This window comes from Scylla paramamosain, chromosome 25, assembly GCF_035594125.1.
Source record: "Scylla paramamosain isolate STU-SP2022 chromosome 25, ASM3559412v1, whole genome shotgun sequence".
NCBI lineage: Eukaryota > Metazoa > Arthropoda > Malacostraca > Decapoda > Portunidae > Scylla > Scylla paramamosain.
In genome coordinates this window covers 13,753,923-13,778,422 of record NC_087175.1, presented here as the reverse complement: position 1 = coordinate 13,778,422, position 24,500 = coordinate 13,753,923, and the positions used below count along the sequence as shown (strand labels likewise).

At 38.4% G+C, this 24,500-nt stretch overlaps 1 protein-coding gene and 1 long non-coding RNA gene across 2 annotated transcripts in view; one reads left to right on the top strand and one right to left on the bottom strand.

Annotated features, from left to right (window-relative positions):
* LOC135113221 (uncharacterized) overlaps nucleotides 1-2,649 on the top strand; it is a 36,303-nt gene extending 33,654 nt beyond the window's left edge. Inside the window, exon 2 of the long non-coding RNA XR_010274760.1 lies at nucleotides 1,345-2,649. This is a non-coding gene — a long non-coding RNA (uncharacterized LOC135113221). The remainder of the gene's footprint in view (nucleotides 1-1,344) is intronic.
* Nucleotides 1-24,500, bottom strand: part of LOC135113220 (uncharacterized) — a 633,180-nt gene that overhangs the window by 14,808 nt on the left and 593,872 nt on the right. The window contains exon 57 of the mRNA XM_064028389.1: nucleotides 16,767-16,940. Coding sequence (XP_063884459.1) covers nucleotides 16,767-16,940 — 174 coding nt within the window. The remainder of the gene's footprint in view (nucleotides 1-16,766; nucleotides 16,941-24,500) is intronic.

Below are 24,500 nucleotides of genomic sequence, written 5' to 3'. Positions count from 1 at the left end.
AAGAATTCAAGAAAGAACTTGCAGCAAAATATGAAAGTGGCATATGCGTGACCAATCTTGCCAGCATGTATGAGAAGTCTAAATCAACGATCAGTTCCATTCTAGCAAAGAAAAGAGAAATTAAGGAATGTAATGTTACAAAAGGAGGCAAATGTGCTAACAAAACAGAGATCACAAACAAATGATGTTAAGGAAGTGTTGTTGGTGTGGATCGGTGAAAAAGTTAGTGGGAGATAGTGCTTCAGATGAAATACTTTGTGAAAAAGCAAGACTGTTGCATGCAGATCTTGCAAAGAAAATCCCAAAGAAGGGAAGTACCCTCAGACAGAGAAGTAACCCACTTGGGCCTTGATACCTGAAGTCCTTATGGAGGGGGATTCTCCTTTCAAATAACCTCTCCTCCTCCCTCTCCCCTCTTCACTATCTTCTGTAGACTAACAAGAGTCTTCAATAAAGGCAAACGTTATGTTAAATGTTCATTTATCCATTTCATTAGTCATTAGCCTTATTTCTCATTGTTTTCTGTATGTAAAACTATAGTAATTCTCTATAATATATATTTTTAGTCAATATTTTTGGGTATCTGGAATGGATTAATTAGATTTACATTATTTTTTATGGGAAATATTGCTTCACATTCGGTTTTTCTCAGACTTTTTTCAATGGATTAATAATGAAAACTGAGATTCTTTTGTACTTACAGATCAGGAACAGGGAATTTGTCAAGGAGTTGACCAGTTGGTGGATCCACAATATAAATTATCAGTCTAAATCCCTATGCTTTTGTTCTCTACATTTAGAAATTAAAATGTATGTATGTTTAACTGGCTGGGATGCAAAATGTGGTGAGATAAGTACAGGTGGTCAGTGGACCCAGAAGGAGTTGGACCATATTGTCTTGAACTTAAGGCCATTTTACTAGGATTAAACTCTCTGTGCAAGAATTATAATCAGACTAACATTGCTATAAAATCTGACAATACTATAGTTGTTGTTTGTCTAGACTGGGGCAGTAGTACAAATTTCAACTTTAATAGAATAATATAAGACATTTCTGAATGGGCTTTTTTGAGAGGAATCACTTTGTCAGCAAAGCACATCAAAAGTCTTCATAACATGGAGGCAGACATAGAATCAAGGATTAAGATACTGAATGGATGTTGAAACTTCTTATCTTCAAAAGGCTTTGCAATAGTTACTATATCCCAGACATTGATCTTTTTGCATCCAGAATCAACACTCAATTGCTAGTGTCTCCTGGAAACCACATCCTTATGCAGCATATACAAATGCTTTTACAATGGATTGGCATAATAATATCATGTATGTTTTCTCACCTTTCAGTGTAATTGGAAAGATGCTGCAGAAAATACAGGAGGACAGGGCTACTGTGATATCTATCCTTTGGCCAACCCAGATATGGTATGGTTCCCATTAGCACTACAGCTGCTGGCAGAAACCCAATTCCTTCTCCCTCAAGAGCCCTTGGTCTTGCCATGAGATCTGAGTCTCAAACTCCAACAGGAGCCCAAGTTGAGAATGACTTCAATAATCCTATTGGGCAAACTTTTACAAACCAATGCCTTTCAAGGCAGGTTGCTGAATTTCTTTTTAAGTCCTGGAGAAAAAGCAGAAAACTGCAATATGGATTTTATATAAAAAGATGGATGTCAGTTTGTGTCAGCAGGGAAATTGATCCTTTTCTGCCACCTTTAAATTTTCTACTGCAATTTTTATTATGTGAATTTAAGGAGAAAGGATGGGACTTTAGCACAATGAAGACCATTCAATCAGCTATTTCAGCAATAGCCACTATTAATGACAAACCCATTAGTAAAATGGTTCATGAAAGCAGTTTTTCAAGATTGACCTTGTTTTCCTTAACACCATACTACCTGAGATCCAGAGCTAGTTTTGAACCACATTAAAAGTTTCAGATCAAACAAAAATTTATCCTTAATTGAGCTATCTAAAAATATTGGTAATGTTGATGTTATTGGTTTGTGGACAATGTGGACAAACCTTACACTTATTAGATGCCAAAAACATGTCCATTGCTGCATCTTGGTATCCTTTAGAATAGGAGACTTACTTCAAACATCTAGAGCAGGGAGCCATCTCTCAGAAATAGTCTTTAAGGCTTATGCTCTAGACAGACATATGTGTGTCTATACATCTAAACTAAGTTATCTGAAAAGAACTGAAGGCATCAGGGGTAAAATCACTAGGTTTATCCTGATTACTAAGCCCCCTATTAAAATTTACCTCCAGAGACACATTAAGACACTGGACTAGGGATGTCCACTGGACTAGGGATGTTTGCACCTCATTCCACCAGATATGCTTTTTCTAGCAAAGCAGAAATGACACATCTGTTGTCTACAATCCTGGAAACTGTGGGCTGGTCCCAGGGATCCACCTTTGCCAAATATTACAAAAAACCTTTCTGCAGACAGGGTCAGTTTGGTGAAGCAATGCTATCATAATTCTTAATAGATTTGTTGGACTTTATTGTATATATTTTCTCTCATTAGGACTTGTGGTTACAGAAATTCTGTTCTACTCCAGAAATTGTTTTTAAATGGGACTGACTTTGGCATTTGTATTGATTATACAAAATACACAAATAAATGGTTAATTTCATGCATATTTTTGGGTGTATTTTGTCCTTTACTACAGTTTTCTTACCTGATATTAGCTTTTTGGAGTTTTTGGTTTTGAGGAATCATTCTAAAGCTCTCATTGACTACCAATTGTGATGTCAGTTAAATGTTGTGAAGTGAAATTATAAGATAAACCGAGTACTTACCGAGACAAAGGTTGATCATAATTTCATGAACTTTGTCACTTAGGTAGTAAATGCCCTCTCTTCCCTTCCCTTTGTTTTTCTTTTCTTTGCCTCATTAATTGTAAAACTTGTTGTCTCAAAACCAATTCTCTAAAGGACTAGCAGGTAGCCACTAGCACTGACATCTTATTTACTACCTAAGTGACGCAGTTAAATGTTCGTGAAATAACAATCAACCTTCAACTCAGTAAGTAATCAGTTAATCTTATAATCAGGAGTGATGCATGGCAATAGCACCCTACAGGGTATAACACTGTATTTTTGCTAATATTGCTAGAGATTAAAAGAATGTGCAAATGTTTCATACACCTGTGCATTTCAAGGATTTATTTTGAAGTGACATGGAGTGAAACTCACAGTGGACAGTAGTGTCAAAGAACAGCCAGGCTAGGCATGGAAGTCTGCCTTGTACTGTGGTGGAAGCATCTCATTGAAATTATGTATGAATTATTCAGTCATGACTTTGTAAGTTATTTAACACTAATGCACACTATTCCTTCCCCTACCACAGGAGATAGCTTCTCAAAAACTACCATGGTTAATGAACCTCCAGTTAGTGAAAGTCAGTATGAAAAAATTAGTTAGAAAAACGTGACAAGAAAAATATGTATTATAACTTGTATAGCACATTAACAGACAACTAGGCCATATGGAGGATTTCTTAAGTACTTTGATCTAAATAAGAGAGAGAGAGAGAGAGAGAGAGAGAGAGAGAGAGAGAGAGAGAGAGAGAGAGAGAGAGAGAGAGAGAGAGAGAGAGCAATTAATATCAATGATAATCCCTGGCTATTATCTCTCTCTCTCTCTCTCTCTCTCTCTCTCTCTCTCTCTCTCTCTCTCTCTCTCTCTCTCTCTCTCTCTCTCTCTCTCATACACACTGACTGCCTTTTTCCTTTTCTGTCTCTCCTCCATGTGCTATATCCTTCCTTTGGAAATCCCAACTTTATTTCCCTTTTTAGTTTGGTTTCTGTTAAACATACCATATCTGGTTTATTGTTCTTTAAGTAGTCTTTAAGCTCAAATAGGCTTGACACCAAACTAATTTAGATGGTTTGGTATTGAGCTTATTGGAACTTAAAGACTACCTAAAGAACAATAAACTAGATATGGTATGTTTAACAGAAACTAAACTAAAAGAGGAAATAAAGTTGGGATTTGGAAAGGAAGGATGTAGCACCTGGAGGAGAGGCAGAAAAGGAAAGGGAGGAGGAGTGATGATTTTTGTATAAGAGCATATTGTTGTTGAGGAAGTGGAATATGATGATGGAATGGTGGAGACACTGATTGTTGTGATTGAGATCAAAGGAAGTGAGAAAAGGAAAATCATTGTGACATACATACCACCAAAAACTAATGCATGGGAGACACCAATAAATTTAAAAGCATGCAACTAGAAACAAGAAATACTATAGAGGAAATTATAAGGAAAAGTAACGAAGTGCTCTTAATAGGCAACTTCAACAATAAAGGAATTAACTAGGAGGAGATGAAAGTGAAAGAAAATGTTGGGTCATGGAGCAGAGAACTTATGCAGACCATGATGGTGAATGCAGTGGGTGAATGAACCTATGAGATGCAGAGGAGGAGAAGAACCATCATAGTTGGTGTTTACAAAAACACCAGAAAGCAGACCAAGTATACATTGTCTGAGTCCACTAGGAAGAAGCGATCATGTGATAATAGAAATAGTACCACAAGAGGGAAAAAGTGTTGCACAAGAAAGAATAATACAGAAATGGGAGACAGAATTATGCTAAGGCAAACTTTGTAGAACTTAATAAATTTTATGAAAAAAGTAACTGGAAAGAGGTATTTGAAGGTAAAGTAGTGCAAGAAAATGAGATTTTTGAACAAATATGGAGAGGGGATGCAACAGTTTGTACCAAGTTATAAAGTGAAAACTGGGAAGCATGAACGGTATAATGCCAGTTGTGTAGAAGCAAAAAAGAAAAAGGACAGAGCATGGAAGAAAATTATGAGAAAACTAACAGAAATACTAGAGAAGAATACAAAAATGAATATAGTAAAATAAAGAGAAGAAAGAAACTCTTAAAGAGACATAATAAGAAAATGCAAGGAAGAACCCAAACTCTTCTACAGATACATAAATGGGAAAATGAAACATAAGGAAGGCATAAACAAGTTAAAAAAGGGAAGAAAAAATTATGAAACTACTGAGGAGATGAGTGAACTAATGAATGAGAGTTTTCAATCTGTGTTTACAATCTGTGGTACTGGAAGTGGTATCACAGAATGAGGGAATGCAGGAGATACAAGTAGAGACAAGAAATCAAGAAACTGCTGGTAGAGCTGGGTGTTAGAAAAGCTATGGGACCAGATCAAGTAAGTGGATGGATATAAGGGGGAAATAAAATGGAACTATTAAATTATAGACCAGTGTCACTAACAAGTATTATAAGCAAGCTTTGTGAAATAGCAATTAAAGACAGATGGGTGGAATATCTAGATGAAAAGATAATTACAGAAGAGCAATCCTGTGTCACAAATCTACTGAGCTTCTATACGAGAGTAATAGATGGAGTGCAAAAGAGACGGATGGGTTGATGCAGTATACCTGGATCTCAAAAAAAAAAAAAAAAAAAAAAAATGATAAAGCTCCCCACAAAAGCCTCATGTGGGAACTAGAGAATGGAGGACTAAAGGGAGCAACATTAAGATGGATAGAGGATTACTTACAAGGGAGAGAAATGAGAACAGTAATCAGAGACACTAAATCAAGTTGGTGCAGAGTGACAAGTGGGGCACCACAAGGATCTGTGTTGGCACCTATTATGTTTCAAATATATGTAAATGATATGACAGAGGATCTAAATAGTCATACAAACCTGTTCGTTGATGATGCAAAAATAATGAAAATAGTAAAAGATGAAAATAACTGAAATGAGTTACAAAAGGATATTGACAAGATATATGCATGGAGCCAAAGATGGAAACTAGAATTTAACACCAGAAAATTAATCATGTTAGAAAAAGGAAAAAAAAAAAGGAAAAAGAGACCTTTGTGGAAGTACAAAAAATGGGAGGAGAAATAATAATGAAAAGTAATGAAGAAAAAGATTTGGGAGTAAAGATTCAGGGCACACTACCACCTGAAAAGGGATATTCGGCTCTACCTACAGCTTGTTAACAAACAGGGTAGTGTTTGATATTTAGATAAAGAAATTATGAAAATTATAACAAGCATGATACAACTGAAATTGGAATATGCAGCAGTAGTTTGAGCTCCACGTAAAAAAAAAGATATACGGAAACTGGAAAGAACACAGAGGATTGCAATGAAGATGGTACCAGAATTGAAAGACTTAATCTACAAAGAAAGACTTTAAATGATAGGATTACCAACACTACAAGAGTGAAGAGAAAGAGGAGAAAGCTATGAAGAAAAACTTTAAATGATGGGATTACCAACACTACAAGAGAAGAGAAAGAGGAGACCTGATAACAATGTACAAATTAGTAAACAGTATAGAAAAAATAGACAGAAATGACTTGGTATCACAGATGGAAGAGAAGAGAGACAAACGTGGGGGACATGGGATGAAAACAAAGAAAAGTGAAAGTCCAAGCAACATAAAAAAAAAAAATACAGCTTCCCATATAGAACTATCGAAATCTGGAATGATCTGAAGGAAGAGGTGGTTGTGGCAAACTGTACATTTAAACGTTTAAAGAGAAACTGGATAAATATGGTTATGGAGACAGGACAAAATGAGCTCTGGCTTATGCCCTGTACAATACAACTAGGTAAATACAGTGAGAAGACATGTTTTTCCATAGCTTTCACCAGCTGGATGGAAGAATTCTGCCTGGAAGAGCCTAGTTTATGATATGGGATGGAGCTATACTATAGTCCCTTCTCCTAAATGGAATGATACAAATAAACTGAAGGATAATTTTGAAAGAAGAAAAAATGAAATAGAGTCAAAGTGAACTGAATGGTGCCACTAGAGGTTCAGAAGATTATTTGTTTACACATGTTGGTCACCAAAAATCACCAAATTGTTGCTGATTTTGGAGGTTTTAGAAGAGGAGAGTGGTCTGACAAGAGTTCATACTGCAAGAGTAATTGACCTTGAAAGGTAAGAAGAGGTTCTTATAAAGAGAAAAGGAGCTGGTGAATGTAAAGCAGAATGTGAGATTTTAAGGAAAGAAAATGATAAATTCAAATTAAAGTTCTATAGACAAGGATGCAAAGTTGAGGTAAATGAAGTAAGTGTTTAAAGCATGAAGAAAAATCAATTGTGGAAGGAGGGCCAACAACAAAAGGAAGTTGATTTAAAAAAGTGATTCAACAGTAGATGGATGAGAAAGATTTATAGAATGCAGTAGTAAAGGTAATCAAAATAAAGTTGTGAGGGATACAGCTGAAAAGGAAAAATAATATTACTTGGAGGAAAGGAAGAAGAGTTGCTGATCAAATGTGAGAGGAAACTAGCAGAGAGGATTCTAAAGGTGGTTCAGAACCAAGACATGACCTGACTGGGAGGATTGAAGAAGCATACAGAATGATAAAATATGAAGTGGGAAAAAGTTACCCTTTGAAGATAAGGTTTATGTCACAGGCTGCAGCCCAGGGAATTTTGGTAGGATCATGGAGACTGGCAAACCAAGACAATTTAAAATATGAATAAGGAAGGATATGAGTATGGAGGGAAGAACTAGGGTGGCTCAATTATGAAATGAACAAAAAAACAAGACTGGAATGGAGGTTGGAAAAAAAAATTCTACTGGAGGATGCTCAGCATGAGACTAAATTATTAAAATCAGGAGGGAAGGGAATAAAAACTGAAAACTGCATACACAAATGTGAAGTCTAGTGTCAGCAGTCACAAATTAAAACAAGAGAAATCAAATATAATGGGAATAACAGAGACAAGACTAATAAGAAATATAGTGTTATGACCCTAAAATTCACTCCCCTTCACAGCTGCCACTATAATTGGGTCAGCTTTCCCTAGACTAGCTCCTTCTAGTCTAGTGCAGGCATAAGCATGATGAATCCAGCCCTTCCCTGGTCATCCCAAATTATCAAAACTGAGATCACCCCTCAGTTTAACCCTACCAACTGAGAAGAGAGTATAACAAATGTCAAACAAACTCCTACTTACTGAGAAAGAATTAAAAACCATATGCAAGGAGGGCACAGCTAGGACAAAGGACACACACCTATGAGGCTTATAATATTCTGTGAGCTACCTTCCACCAGAGACAAGCCACCCATGCCCACAGACTATTATATCCTTCTTTTGGTAAGTGATCTATTTAGTCTCCCAGAGGATAGGCAAGTACCATCTGTACTTGGTAAAGCCCAGGGAGAGAGGAGTTAATCACCAGCTAACAGAATATCTCAATATCCTCTGTCCAAAGCTCCTGGCAGTGAGCTTTGAATACCAGTCACATTTAATGATGCATAAACATTACTGACACAAATACACCACAACCAACAGGGCCCACAATGGTCAGAGAACCATCCCCCAGGCTTCTAACAAGACACAAAACCACTAGGATGCTGTGATAGAGAGGGTAAGCCTTGTGGTCCACCACAATTCAACTGGCACAGCACTCACCAAGCCCTTGACTGGTGCTTATCCTACCTAGCACAGCAGAGGCATACTGCCATTAATACTCGAGCAATAATTACTAGTAATGGCCCTCTAAATATATTCCTCCAATCCTCATGCCAGTGTTCCATCACTGCAGCAAGTTATGTACGTCCTGTTTCAACAACCTCTATAGCCCGATTGAACAAAGGATGAAGCCATGTACTCAGAAGCAACAGTTGTCACAAGACAAAGAGGAAGGGGGTGGAACAAAGGAGGAATTGGGAGGTGGAAGCCAGCCAGCTACATACTTGCCACCCTCACACAAGCTCACTCTAAAAGACTACAACCTTGCAAAAATTATTGTTCATTTATTGGAGGAGCTGGGTGAAATTTAATGAATTTATGGGGAAGGCCAACCCTTCTATTATATCATATGCACACACAAATCACAGCTTTACAAAAGAACGGTATGACACTATCACAGCAACAAAAGCAAACAGGGCTACAACTCAACCCTTCTTCAGAACACAAATTCTAACACTTTCTTTTTCCCCTCCTTTTACTCTACCCACAAGATCTGTCTCTGGCTTTCACCCAGGACCTATACTGGCCTCCACTGCAACACTGGCATGAAGAATTATTTCAGCAGGGAGTCATGGTTATGGCATCTCTCTTCCAGCAGCTATGGCTACTCCAACTTGCTCTTGTCTTTCCTCTTACTTATCTTCTCCTCTTACTCTTACCTCTGCTTGCTCCACTATTCCATCCACTTTCACCTCTCCTGCTCTCTCCACTACACAGCCTACTCCTTCTTCTGTACTTTCTCCTCATAACACACACATATGAGCCATCAAGCAGCAACAATGGCAATCCTGCATCATCAAGACACTCAGCTTGCCCCCACCAAATGCCATGGCAGTGTCTGGAACATCATAGCACCACCAGGTAACACTTCCTGGCAGAACAACAACTTTTGGGCCACCAGTCAGGGTTAAATAATTGACCCCTTCAATTCTCCTCACTGGAGAACACACTAAATCCTCAATGGGCCTTCACTGCCCACACTTTCACTCCACCTTGTCTGCTCCTAGCTCCTCAGAGCCACCATGTCACACCCATAAAATGGATAGACTAAAAGTGCCACTTCTACAGAAAAATAACAGGAGCCCCCTGCGCACTCTTACTTAAATAAAACTGCACTCCCTGGGTATGACACAACCAAGCCTGTTTCTCATTGTCAAGCACAGCAACATAACTACACTCCACTCCTCCCATTGGCCAACCGATGATGCAAAAGTCACCACAGCAAGCTGACGGCTGCTCCTTTCTAGGAAACAACACACCCATTCCTGCACATGGAGCAAAACTCCTGCATGTGGCCATCCACACACAACAACCTTCGACTCTATCCCAAGCCTAGCCAACATGCACCTAGGCCAACACTACTGGTCTCAGCAACTGCTCTCATGTGCAATCACTTCACATCATACCCAGGTTCTTGTTGCTTCGGCACCCATCATCACAAACTTTACTACTCAGGCCCAGCACCTGACACTTAACAACGTCTTAGCCATATGAAGTCCCCAGCAACACTATGGGTGCCTCCCGAGCATCAAGCAAGAATTTATTAGTGGCAGCTTCACTCAGTATTACTTCCCAATGCTGCGCAGTAATGCTCATGTCCACTACAACATTCTCACAACACCCACAAGAAAGAGGAATCAGGCTGACAACATCTACTATCCCCATGCCAGGAAAAACACTGGCCATAACATGGAGGAGAGGGGCCAAAGACAAGAGGTAATCAGGCTTCCCCACCTGACCAATGTGGCAACAATCAACAAACGTGGCCACGTCCAGCCACCAAAGCCACCTAAACTGTTCCGAAGTCAACCCGACTCCAAAATGGCCAAACACTGGGCCTCTACATACTATCTGCACACGTGCCTCCTTAACTGCAGATGGCACAACAAAACAGAGCATCAAACCTCTGTCCTCTTCTCTCTGCCAGCTATACAAAATATTGCTATTCCTCACTGGCAATTTCACCTCACCCTCTACTTCCTTACTGCCCTCTCCTGCCTTGGCAAGAAATGGGGCAACACACCTCTGAGAGACAACCCTCCTTGGGTACACTAGCAGCTGCAGTAGCAGCAATCAAAAGAGGTGGCTCACTATGTGAGCTAATGCTCACCATGTCCGACCCTGACAGGGGAGTAGCCTGTTCCCCACCTCCAGTACACTCCCCAGGGGAGGAGACTCCTACCACTCTGGTAGAGCTGGGAGTCTCTCTGCCCTTGGCAGTGACCCCAGAGCCAGGTTTGCAGGCTGGAGTTAGGACTGAGTATTGGTACCCACAGCCTGCAAACCTGGCTCTGGGGTGCTTCACAGGGTGAAGAACAAGCCATCAAACAAACTATCCAAATCCATCTCTCCAGCATCACCCTCGGCAATACCCCCAAACAAGTTATGTGCTTCCTGTGGTAGCTCTAATCTGTCACAGTCAGCCCCAGTACTGACTCAAGGGCTTGCCCAAACCCTTGCCACCAATGGAAAAGTCCTCTGGTCACTGTCCCAAGTGTGGTATCAACACCACTCTGCACTCCTCTTGCAGTGGCCCTGCCTTATTGAAATCAACCCCAGAAATCACAGAGGATGCAGGTGCCTGACACCAGGGCACTCATCTCGCCTTGGAATGAGTAACAAAATTAATGAAGTTAGAAACCTCCACAGCCTCCACATCTGGGATGATGTCCATGGATGGGGGCTGCACCCAAACTCTCCTAACTGCCAGATCATTCCCTAAAAGGAAATTGACACCCAGCACTGTCAGGTCTTCCACTAATGCCACCTGTACCTCAGGCATCACCTCTCTCTCTCTCTCTCTCTCTCTCTCTCTCTCTCTCTCTCTCTCTCTCTCTCTCTCTCTCTCTCTCTCTCTCTCTCTCTCTCTCTCTCTCCCCTTCCTCTCTACTGCACCACTTATAACAGTAGTTAATATAATACATGGATTAGAAACAAAATAGATAAACAAGGCAGACTGTTATTGGTAAAAAGAAAAAATGTTTTTAGTGGTAGTAGAAAATATAGAATAAGGAGAAATGCTGAAGGTAAAAGTTAAAAGAAATGGGGGAGGAATAAGAGATTTTTGTGGTGGTATATGTTCTTCACATAACTGGATCATGGATTACAGATGAAGAAATTATATGAATTATAAGATGTGTAAATAATTTGGTTGAGAGGAGTTAGAACATAATCCTAATGGGAGATTTCAACTGTGGTGAAGTGTGTTGGGAGGAGATAGCAAAGGAGAGAGGAGAGAAGTTGGAGGGTGCAAACTGCTGGAACTGACAACTCACAATGTTGACACAATAGAGAAAGAAATATGATAGATTTAGAGGAAACAAGGAATCATTAAGATTGGATCTGGAGTTCGCTAAGGAGCCTGAAATTAACATATAAGAGACCATTAGGTCTCTTATACATGTGGTTTGAGTTTGAAATAAATTAACAAACCAAAGAAGAAAGAAGAGAGGACTACTGAAGAAATTTATTTTCAGCAAGCAAACTTTGACACTGACCCTGCCAATGAAAATAATAAGAAATTGTATAAAAAAAAGGAAATATAGTTTTCCTAATAGAGTAAACAGTCAATGCAATTCACTGACTGACAAAATTGTGTGTGCAAGGAACATTTATAGTTTTAAAGATAAATGTGACAAATTAACTTTAAAAGACAGGACATTATGAGCCTAACTCAATCTTGTAAAAATAGAATTAGGTATGAGCATAATATACACACACACACACACACACACACACACACACACACACACACACACACACACACACACACACACACACACACACACACACGTTCTGAGGTTTGGCTAGTATGCTGAAAATGGAGTGAGGCCTCCAAAAATTGGATATAGTACACAAATGGCAGTGAAAATTGTAATGGCAGGAATATGGAAACTATCAAAGATGGAAGACATGAAAATATATGGATAAGAAGATACTGAAATGAGGATGAGAGGAATAAATTGAAAGAGATGAGCAAAGAAGTTAAAGGTAAAAACAGAGAAAGAACACAGGATCAAGTAAAAGAATTTGTATGTAAAACTGTAGATTTAAAGATCAGAAAGTGGTGGTTGAAGAATGCCAGGGAAGAGGAGTAACAATAGACAGGGAATATAGTAAGATTTAAAAGGAACGTAATATATTGAAAGTTTTGTACACAAATATAGATAAGCTTATGTCAAATACATTGGAACAAAGGGATATTTTAAGGAATAACAAGCCAGATATTGTATGTTTAACAGAGACAAAATTAAAAGAGGAAATACAGATAAAATTTGCTGAGGAAGGATACAACATTTGGAGGTAAGACAGAGAAGATAAAAATGGGCGATAAGTGTTAATATTGGTGAAGAATGACATCTTTATTGAAGAAATGGAATATGGTGATGAGATGGCAGAAGTTTTGAGCACTGTAGTTTAAGATGGCAAAAGGAAAAAGAGGAGGAATATTGTCACATATACCACGAGACAAATACATGGCAGACAAATGAGTATGAGGAGATACAAGAAGTGTGGAAATGTTTGGACAATATGATAAAAAAAATAAATAAATAAGGTGTCGCTTATGGGTGATTTTAATTGCAAGAATGTAAATTGAGAGGGGTTGGAGCTACAGGAGGGTATGGATTTGTAGAGTGAAGAGATAATGCAATTAGCAATGGTGAATACTTTAGAGCAGTGGGTAGATGAAGCTACAAGATAAAGAGGAGAAGAGCAGCCATCAATGCTTGACCTAGTGTTTACCAGGAAACAGGAATCCAGGGCAAATATGAAGTATCTGTCCCCATTAGGAAAAAATGATCATGTTGTAATAGAGACTAAATTAGAAGTGATTATTAAAGCAAAGGATTGGAAAGAATACAGAAATGGTAGACTAAACTATGCAATGGCAAATTTTGAAGAGCTTAAAAATTTATGGAAGTATAAAGTACAAGCTGTTGAAAGACAAGGATATATAGACAAATTATGAAACACAACTAGATAAGTACAATGAGGGAGTGTTTGAATGTGAAAAGAATGTTTGAATGTGGAAAGAATACAAAAATGGTAGACTAAACTATGCAATGGCAAATTTTGAAGAGCTTAAAAATTTATGGAAGTATAAAGTATAAGCTATTGAAAGACAAGGATGTATAGACAAATTATGAAACATTACTAGATAAGTACAATGAAGGAGTGTTTGAATGTGTACCAATATTGGTACAAAGTTAAAATGAGCTAGCATAGTTGGTATAATGCCAAATGTGCAAAGACAAAAAAGGACAAGGACAAGGCATGGAAGAGAGTGAAGAAGCAGGGGAATGAAGGAAATAGGGAATAAAGAAACAAACAAACAAACAAGAAACAAATACCTTAGGATAAGAAGAAAAGAAAGAAAATTTGAAAAGGATACAGTGAACAAATGTAAAGTGGAACCTAAGCTTTTCTATAGGTACATAAATGAAAAAATGAAACACAGAGATAGTATTGTTAAGTTAAAAAGAGGCGAAAGGACATATGACGATGACAAGATGAGCAAAATTATGTATGAGAGTTTTAAATCTGCATTTGTAGTGCCTACAAGTGGAGTGTCAAAAAAAGGGTTACATGAAACTAAGGTGGAAAATTATGAAATCTACAAGATGTTGAGTGACTTAGATGTTAGAAAAGTAATGACACTAGATGGTGTGTCAGGATGGTTATTGAAGGAATGTAGAGAGTAACTGGTGGAGCCAATTTGGAACATGGTAAATAGTTCAATGAAAGAAGGAAGAGTGCCTAAAGAATGGAAAAGAGCCAATATAATTGTTATCTATAATGGAGGTGACAAAACTGAACCACTAAACTACAGGCCAGTACTATTAACTAGTGTCATATATAAACTTCACAAAATTGTAATAAAAAGATAAATGGGTGCAGTATTTGAAAGAAAATGAGATAATTACAGATAAATAATTTGGATTTAGACAAAAATTTTCTGTTACAAACCTGCTGAGCTTTTATACAAGAGTGATAGATGTGGTGCAAGAATGAGATGTGTGGGTGGATACTGTATATCTGGACAGGGTTCCACACATGAGCCTACTGTGGAAACTGGAAAATATAGCAGGTTTAAAAGGTAAAATATTAAGTTGGATGGAAGATTATTCAGAAAACAGACAAATGAGGACAATAATCTGAGATAACAGTTCCACCTGGAGTGAGGTAATAAGTGGAGTACCACAAGGATCTGTATTAGCACCAATTATGTTTCAGATTTACAAAAATGATATGCAGAAAGGATTAAATAGCTGCATTAATTTGTTTGCTGATGATGCAAAGTTGGTAAGAATTATAAAGAGCCTGGAGGATTGTAAGGGGTTACAAAAGAATTTAGATAAAACTTATACTTGGAGTCCAAAATGGAAACTTGAATTTATCCTAAGAAATGTGGTGTTGGAAATGGGAAAAGTACAAGGAGACCCACATGAAACTATAAAATGGGTGAAGATGCAATAATGAAAAAAATAATAAAGAAAAGGATTTGAGGATGATTATTCACGACAACTGTCACCTAAGAAACATATACAGTATGCTTATAAAACGTGCCTTCCCCCCCCCCCCAAAAAAAAAGCCTCAGAAAATGAACCTGTGTCTTGTAAGGCCAAGGTTCAACTTTGGGGCAGTGGCTAGTGATAAGTCTATGGCAACACTGGCCCTTATATGAAACCCCAAACATCTTTGCACACGTAAACAAAGTGATGATCATTTCTATACAATAAAAACTTTTTTGGAAAGTAACATACAATGTATAACAGGTTGTACTTGCCAGCAATTCACATAAAATAACACCAGGTACAATGCTTACATTGCAAGTACCAAAACAAACTCACAGTTGGTTATACACCAAACCTGGTGACACATACAAGATTCACTGCATTCCTTAGTATGATTCCATTATTCCTTGAGGTAAGGCACATCTTTGTACAACTGAAATTGTGCCTATCTTTTAACACTCTTACTTTGCATATGTGTTCAACAAAACTTGAAGAATGAGAAACTATTGCTTTTCAGAAAAAAAGATTACTACCTAACAAAACAAAAGATTTTATAAGTGAAGAGAGCGTCACGAAGTAGGGAGGCTCATGGTGATGGTCTGTACTGAATATTTCAAATAAAAATATGTTGTAGAGAATAAGGTAAATCTATTTTCGCACATCCTTATGCTTTGAAAATGTACTAAAATATTACAACTAGAATTATGTGTACAATGATGATAAAGAAATATGATGTACAAATTTAATTACCCCTCTGGGCTCTGACAATGTCACTGCCTACGCCATATTTGTTTACATCTCACAGCAGGATTGGTCTAAGGACCAGTGTTGTTAGGTCCTAGCAAATATTAAGTTTTTAAATGTAAAATATTGGGATTTAATAAGATCTGAATACATATGAGAAGGTTTCAAATGTCAGGTGAAACCCTTCATTTCATATTCTGAGCTTAAACCCACTTATTTATTTATTCATTTTTTTTTATTTTCTTTTTTATTTATTTATTTTATTTATTTTCATTTATTTCATTTTTTATTTTATTTATTTTTTCAATGCCTGCCCAAACTGAGATGAGTCTTATAAGCCCATGCTTCTTATAAGCCATCAAATACTGTAAATGGGATATTTGGCTCCACATACAAAATGTTAAGTAACCTTAGAGTGGCTTATACCTACATGGACATGGATATGATGAAAAAAATAATTACAACTATGATATGCTCCAAATTGGAGTACACTGCAGTCATATGGTCTCCATATAGGAAGAAGAATACAAGGAAACCGGAAAGAATACAGAGGACAATAATGAAGATGGTGCCAGAATTGAAGGAAAAGACTTATGAAGTGACTGAAAGAAATGAGATTAAGATTTGAAGAGAGATGAGAATGGGGACACTTGATAACAACGTACAAATTAATAAACCGTATGGAAAAGGTAGACAGATAAGTTTTGGAGATGCATATGGATGAGGGGACAAAATGTACGAGAGGACATTAAAAAGGATTAAGAAGAGTAAATGTCTCTGTGACGCTAAGAAATATAGTTTCCTGTATCAAAGCATTGATCTCTGGAATAGTTTACATGAGGAGATGGTTACAGCTGTTAGTGTGAGCAAATTTAAAGAGAAGTTGGATGACTGTAGATATGGAGACAGGACAAATAAGCTTTGGGTTGAACCTTGTACATTACAACTAGGTAAATACACACACACACACCTTCACACTCTCCCATTTTTAGCATGCCTCACACTACTCACCCAGCATCATACTGAAGCAAGTTTCCACTGCAACAGTGAAGTTGTGGAAGCTAAAGAGGTACATGTTGAGTAGCATGAAGAACATGGTCACGAAGGTGAAGAAGCAAAATAAGAAGGCCATCATGAAACCACTAAGGTCGTCCCAGCACTGGCCCAACGTAGCAGACAGTAATCCTGCAAACACAACACATGCTTCAGGCTAAGGCAGAATTGGCAGTGGCTGTTCCTCTGTAAATACAGAGTACTTGTGATAAACTGCATTTAATGAACCTTGAGAAGCCATTACACTTTCAATTTCAAGTGAAAAATATTCAAGGGCTATGTTGGCCACACATTCTTAATTATTAAATTTGTTAGTTTACTGGCAAATGAAAGCAATTACAAAGAGAGCTTAATTTGGATTTTTAGTGATTTACAACCTAATGTGATTTTCAATTCAGTGCAGGAAATAAATGAATTAATCTTCATATTTTCAGTCCCTTTTTGACAGGAGGACAGCTAGTTCACACTCCACAACTGGGTTGGGAGAAGACATCCACTACATTCTATGTATATTATAAAAGAAAACTAAAAGAAACAGATGTAAGGTAGAGAGTAATTAGGCAAAGATCAGAGATACAGGTTCAGAGAGACCTTGAACTCAGGGATCTTAACAAATGTATAGCAGACATTTTTCCAGCTTGGTGAGCTGTCATGAGGTGAAGGATCCATGTGAACAAAGAACCTGATTTTCATGATGATAAAATTATGAATAAGGATATAGCTTTGCAAGCCTGAAATATATTTGTAACCAGTATTTTCAATAGGTCTATTATAAATGCGGTCACCAGTTCTGTTAAAAACATTGTAATACTGTCAGTCATTGGGCAGCACCTGCACTAGCTCATAGGCAAACATCAGGGATAGGGCACCTACAGCCTAAAGGCTATATACTAGTGATGTATCCAATTCTAAATTTAAGAGCTCTGCAGATGTGGAGGTGGAGCTGGATATGCATTTCTCAAAAAAAATACAGTTGTAGATATGATTGCAGATGTTAAAAAATCAATATTTGTGGATGTAGTTGCAGTTGCAGATTTCTTTTTATCTTCATATATATGGTTGCAGTTGCAGATTATTTTTACACATCACAGTAATATAAAGTGTGCTGTATCTGTGACATAAAGCTCCAAGTAGGAGAGAAAGAAAGAAAAAAAGTAGTAATTAAATAAAAAAAAAAAATAAATAAATAAATAAATAAAAAATGTGAAATATATTTCAAGAATGTAGAAGATGTAAGTGGGGAAGGGAAGTACAGAGGGCAAGAAGATGGAGGTGAGTAGAAATGAAAAGAGGGTGGACGATAGAAGGACAAAAATTAGTATGGAACATGAAAATGAGAATACTTATTCCCTACAGCTTCCTTTCTCCTTCAAATTCTGAACTCATTCCTCATCCTTCTTGATTATATTTATTCTCTACTTTTTTTTAAATATTCCCATCATGCTCCTTCACACTTTGACTTCCTTATCCTATGTACTTTTCTTCCTGTTATGAATTTTCTTCCTCCCTCTACTTCACAATATGTCCTGCCCTCCCCCTTGTTCCTTTCCTCTCCCTTTCTCTTTTATTTTGTCTTAACCCCTAAAAGGACTGGTGGTAGTGGTGATTTTTGTCTTGCTAAGACTGGGCCTCCAGTGCTAAATATTAAAAATAGGCTATATTCACATACTAAGGTACCTTAAACTTAGTGTGCAATAGAAGAGCAAGTGAAATAGACTTTGCACTCAACATCAAGTCTTCCTCTTTCTAATGATACCATCCAGATGTCTTTAAATGCAGTGGTTAAGGAAAGACAGTGAGCTAAAGAGGATAGACTTTTGGAGGAACCAAGTCCTGCCATGCATCCATATCAGCTGGCTGGATATGGCTAATGCCTAATGAAAATGGATGTCCTAAGCTATCTTCATGCATGCTAAACAATTTATTGAGTTCCCACTCTATTGCACTATCACTAAGATGTGTAGCAAACAGTCAAGTGCAAGCTGATGATACGCATGGTGTTGAGGTGTGAGGGCAAGGAATGGTACTCATTAGAGTACTATTCCCTTATTCCTGCTATAGTGGAGATAAGGTGCAGAGCCTTGCCCTGAGTTCCACTCCACTAACTCCATCTGCAGGAAGGCAGAGGCAATGTTCACAAGCAAGTCAAGGGAATCTGTTTTCTGACTCCTGCAAAACAAGAGGGAAATTTCTGACAGAGACAGTGACAAAGATGAAAGTGTCTGGGTTCATGTCATTAGACACAAGCAGCAAGGCAAGGAAAATGCACAAACTAATCATTAGCCAAATGAGTCTCCCGCAAGAGCAGCTTAACCTCAAAAGTGGTGATGGCTAAATTTATGTCTGTCATGAGAATGTCCTTGCCTTCCAACTTCATATTGAGGTTGTTCACCAACACAATGATGTTTATGAGCAAGGCCAGAGAAGCAAGCTATCATAAGTTGAAGTTATCAGTATGCGAAAGCTTGTTCTAAGAGAAGTGGTAATCTCTTGCTAGAGATCACACACAAGGGACAGAATGGTCCCATGGCTCAACCTGCAAATCTTACAGAGCTAGAGCTGGTCAGTCACAATAGTGTTTGCTGATCTCATCCATCAATATCTGGAATTGGTGGTGATTTAGGCTGCAGTAGAGGGTGCAGTTGATGACTATTACCATGAAAGATGTGACGTTCACAAGGTGGGTAGACTTGGTAGATGCTGCAGTGCAGCTTGTGAATGGAGTGGGTGTGTCCAGTAGCCTCACAGTGTCACACTAGTAGTGAAGCAGCACCTTTCTTCCCAATCATTGCTGGAACGTCATGGGTCGTCACACACACAAAATGGAAACAGTCAAGGGAGTGCTGTTTCACACACTGAAGCATGGTATTGAAGATGTCTTGCCCAGTGGTGGTACCAAGAAGCAGGGCAAGCTGGAGGAATTCCTCAGCGGTGAACTTATGGATGAAAAAGGCCAGCTGTGTCCTTTGTATTGATGTGACGAGGGTTGAGCAATAGGTTTTCATTAAGTTGTGCACACTGTCAACATCTCGATGCGATGATGAACAATGCAGAACAAAAGGCTCACACTCTCATAGGCAGAATACTGCTCTGGACAGACAGAGTTCACCATGGCAATAAGGCACTCTTATTGATAAAGGAGGATGGATCATCCACCAAGAAAGGAGCCGAAAGACTTCAAAGCTGGTGTGCATCACCTTGTTGACCCCAGCAGTCTGCTTGTGGAAGACCAAAGTTGTTTTCTACAGGTTGCTTGACAGTCTAACAAATTCCTCTTATTGGCAGACATCAATGCAAAGTTTGATGCTCAGTGCTCTGTTCTCTAGTGGCAATACACATTGAACCCTTTAAAGACAGCCACAGTCTTGAAGCATATGAGACACTGGGCTAGTCCAAACCACTTGATGAAGAAGTACTTCTGCTTTCACTCAGGGGTGAAGATGACAATGGTATTTTGGCCGAGATTATTTATTTTTGGCTGAGTTTTGCAGGCCAGATTGTAAGTTTAATGCCAAACAGGGTGGTGGGCTGGATACTCAACCTCTGGAAGCTGTGTATACAGGCAGCACCCAAAATGATGATGCAAAACATGCTACAACATCACTTTAGGTGCAAAACAGACCACCCTCTAAAAACTTGGTTAGTGTAGCAGCTGTGGTTTGAGACAGTTATGCATGAGTGACTCGTCAATTTTTTTATTGCTTAGTGTTAGCTGGGACTTAACAGTAATTGTTTATTTTTTTCCGAGATTGTGTGTGCACCTTTTCATTTTTTTTGCTTGACCGAACATTACTTTTGAATCTCATGTGATAATGGCACCAAAAAAGGGTTGACAATGAGCAAATTACAGCAATAAAGCTCCTGAGCCTTGAGGGAAAAGGAAACAAAGAAATAGCTGCTACCACAGGTAGCAGCTATTACATTACATAGCGTTCAGCAGTGGACCAAAAAAAATAGGGATGCAGGAGATACTGATCCACCACTTCAGAAGAGGCCAGAGAAGCCTTGTGTCACTTTTGTTAGGACTCTGAAGTTACTGAGAAGAAGGGGCCAGGGAGGCCTGTCACTTCTGTTAGGATCCTGAGGCTACTCAAGTGTGAAAAGGACATTGAACCTAGCATCACTGCAAAAAAAAACTGAAGGAAAAGAACCCTGGGCTCCTTTAGAATGTATCAGTGTGCACTATACAAAAATGCATCCAGAATTATCTCAAATTTCAGTACCATGTACTAAGAAAGAAGCCCATTTTAACAGCTTTGTAAAAGAAGAAAAGACTTTTGTGCCAAATACTTAGCCTGAGATCCAGAGAAGTGGAAGATAGTTCTGTGGTCTGGTGAGGCCACCTTCACAGTGACTGGTAGCCAAGGAAGGTGAGGTTGTGTCCAGACTTAGATTCTTACTTCCGTAAATACACTGAGGGGACTGTAAAACACACAGATAGTGTGATGCTGTGGGTCATTTAGTTACTAAGGCACTGGAAATTAGTGGTGTTGTCTAAGAACCTCACAGTGAATAAAAACATATATCTTGACCTTACTGCTGACCACCTGGAAGATTGTTTCACATCCTGCCTAAGTAAAACATTTATACAGGATGGAGCACTGACTCACACTGCCAAAATTGATCAGTGAATGGTTTGGGTGGGTGGACAATGAGTACATCAAAGACTGGTCAGGTAATAGTCTTGACTTAAACTCCATCAAAAATCTGTGGAGCTTGATAGAGCACTGGTTATGACGCCTTGACATATGCATAGTGCCCAAGCTCAGCACCCTCATTCAAGCTATCTGGGATAAACTGGAACCTTCCCCCTTCAAAACTTAGCTTTATGTGCACTAAAACAACTCCAAAGCTGCCTAAAGAGGAAAGGAAACCCAACAAAATATTAAAGGTAATATAAGTAAAAAAATTTTTTTTTTTTTTTTTTGTCAGCCTAGGCTGTACTGCGACACACAGTGCCATCATTTTGGGTGGTGACTGTAGTAGTGATATATCAGATATCCACCTCTGCATCCACAACCTTGAAACATCCACAGTGAAAAAACTATCCGCATCAGCATTTTAATGTAACAAAAGATTCACATCAGTATCTGGAATGGCATTTTCAGATAACAAAAGCTCCACCTCTGCATCAAAGACAGACAGAGGTTGTGGACCTGAGTGTGTGTGTGTGTGTGTGTATGTGTATTTACCCAGTTGTATTTACCTAGTTCTATTGTACAGGGCACAAGCCAAAGCTCATTTTGTCCTGTCTCCATAACCATATTTATCCAGTTTCTCTTTAAACATGTGTACACTTTGCGACAACCACCTCTTCCTTCAAATCATTCTAGATTTCAGTAGTTTGATACAGGAAGCTGTATTTCTTAATGTCACTCGAACATCCACTCTTATTTACTTTCTTCCCATGTCCCCTCATCTGTCTCTCTCTCCTTCCTCCATCTATGGTACCAGGTCATTTCTGTCTATTATTTCTATATTGTTTATAAATTTGTACACTGTTATCAGTTCTCCTATTTCTCTTCTCTCTTGTAGTGTTGGTAATCCCATCCCTTTCTGCCTTTCTTTACAGCTTAAGTCTTTTAATTCTGTACCATCTTTGTCACTGTCCTCTGTATTCTTTCCAGTTTCTGTATATTTTTTTTTTCTATGTGGAGCCCAAACTACTGCTGCGTATTCCAATTTAGGCAATGCTTGTTATAATTTTCTTCATCATTTCCTTATCTAAATAGTTAAGCGCCACCCTAAAGTTTGTTAACAAGCTGTATGTTGAGCTGAATATTCCAGTTATGTGGCTTTCTGGTGAAAGTGTGCCCTGAATCAGTACTCCCAAATCTTTTTCTTCATTACTTTTCGTTATTATTTCTCCTCCCATTTTGTTATTCCATGAAGGTCTCCTTTTACTTTTTTTTTTTTTCTATTTCCAACATGTGGCATTTTTTGGCATTAAATTCTAGTTTCCATCTTTGGCTCCATGCATGCATCTTGTCAATATCCTTTTGTAACTCCATGCAGTCATTTTCATCCTTTATTATTTTCATTATTTTAGCATCATCAGCAAAAAGGTTTACATAACTATTTAGATCTTCCATCATATAATTTACATATATTTGAAGCATGATAGGTGCCAACACAGACCCTTGCAGTGCCCAAACTTGATACTTTGCACTAACTTGAATTAGTGTCTGATTACTGTTCTCATTTCCCTCCCTTGTAAATAATCATCCATCCATCTTAATGTTGCTCCCTTTAGTCCTCTTTCATTCTCTGACTTCCAGATAAGGCTTTTGAGAGGAACTTTATCAAATGCCTTCTTGAGTTCCAGGTATACCACATCAACCCATCTGTCCCTCCCTTACACTCCATCTATTACTCTTGTATAAGAGCTCAGTAAATTTGTTACACAAGATCTCCCATTCCTGAATCCAAACTGCTTTTCTGTAGTTATCTTTTCATCTAAATATTGCACATCTCATCTCTAACTAAAACAGCTTCTATGAAGTTAGGTGTTCTAAAACATCTTCACTAGTTTTCTCACCCCCCCCGGCTGCCAACTCTGTACAAGGGCCTTATCTGTCCATGTATGGAGTATTCTTCCATTCATACTGCTTTTTTAGACAGGGTAAAATCAAAAGCTTTTCATCTCATCAACTTCTTTCCTCTAGCAAAATATCTTCAGCCTCTTTCTCATCACCGCAATGTTGCATCTCTAGCAATCTTCTACCACTATTTTCATGCTAACTGCTCTTCTGATCTTGCAAACTGCATGTCTGCCCTCCTCCAATGACCTTGCTGCACAAGAATCTTCTTTCTCTCACCCCTATTCTGTCCACCTCTCTAATGTAAGAGTTAACCACTATTCTCAATCATTCATCCCTTTCTTTGGTAAACTCTGGAACTCTCTGCCTGCTTCTCTATTTCCACCTTCCTATGACTTGAATTCCTTCAAGAGGGAGGTTTCAAGACATTTATACTTCAATTTTTGACTACTGCTTTGGACCCTATTCAGGGACTGACATCTCAGTGGGCCTTTTTTTTTTTTTTTTTTTTTTTTTTTGCACATGGACGGTCTTCCTCCTACATAAAAGCTTTTGATTCCACCCTGTCTAAAAGAGCAGTATGAATGGAACCCCCCCCAGACACGTGAAGCATACTCCATACGTGGACAAATAAGGTCCTTGTACAGTTAGTAGCTGGGGGATAAGAAAAACTGGTGGAGACGTCTTAGAATGCCCAACTTCATAGAAGCTGTTTTAGCAAGAGATGAGATGTGAAGTTTCTAGTTTAGATTATAGGAAAAGGAGAGACCGAGGATGCTCAGTGCAGAAAAGGGGGACAATTGAGTGTCAATGAAAAAGGGGGGATAGTTGTCTGGAAGGTTGTGTTGAGTTGATAGATGGAGGAATTAAGTTTTTGAGGCATTGAACAATACCAAGTTTGCTCTCCCTCAATAATAAGAATAAGGGGGGAATAGGGATGAGAGAAAGAAGAAAGTCTTGTGCAGCGAGGCTGCGGGAGGAGGGGAAGCATGCAGCTAGCAAGATCAGAAGAGCAGTTAGCATGAAAATAGTGGTAGAAGATAGCTAGAGATGAAACAATGCAGTGGTGAGAGAGAGGCTGAAGACAGTAAGTTAGAGGAGAGGAGTTGATGAGACGAAAAGCTGTTGATTCCACCCTGTCTAGAAGAGCAGT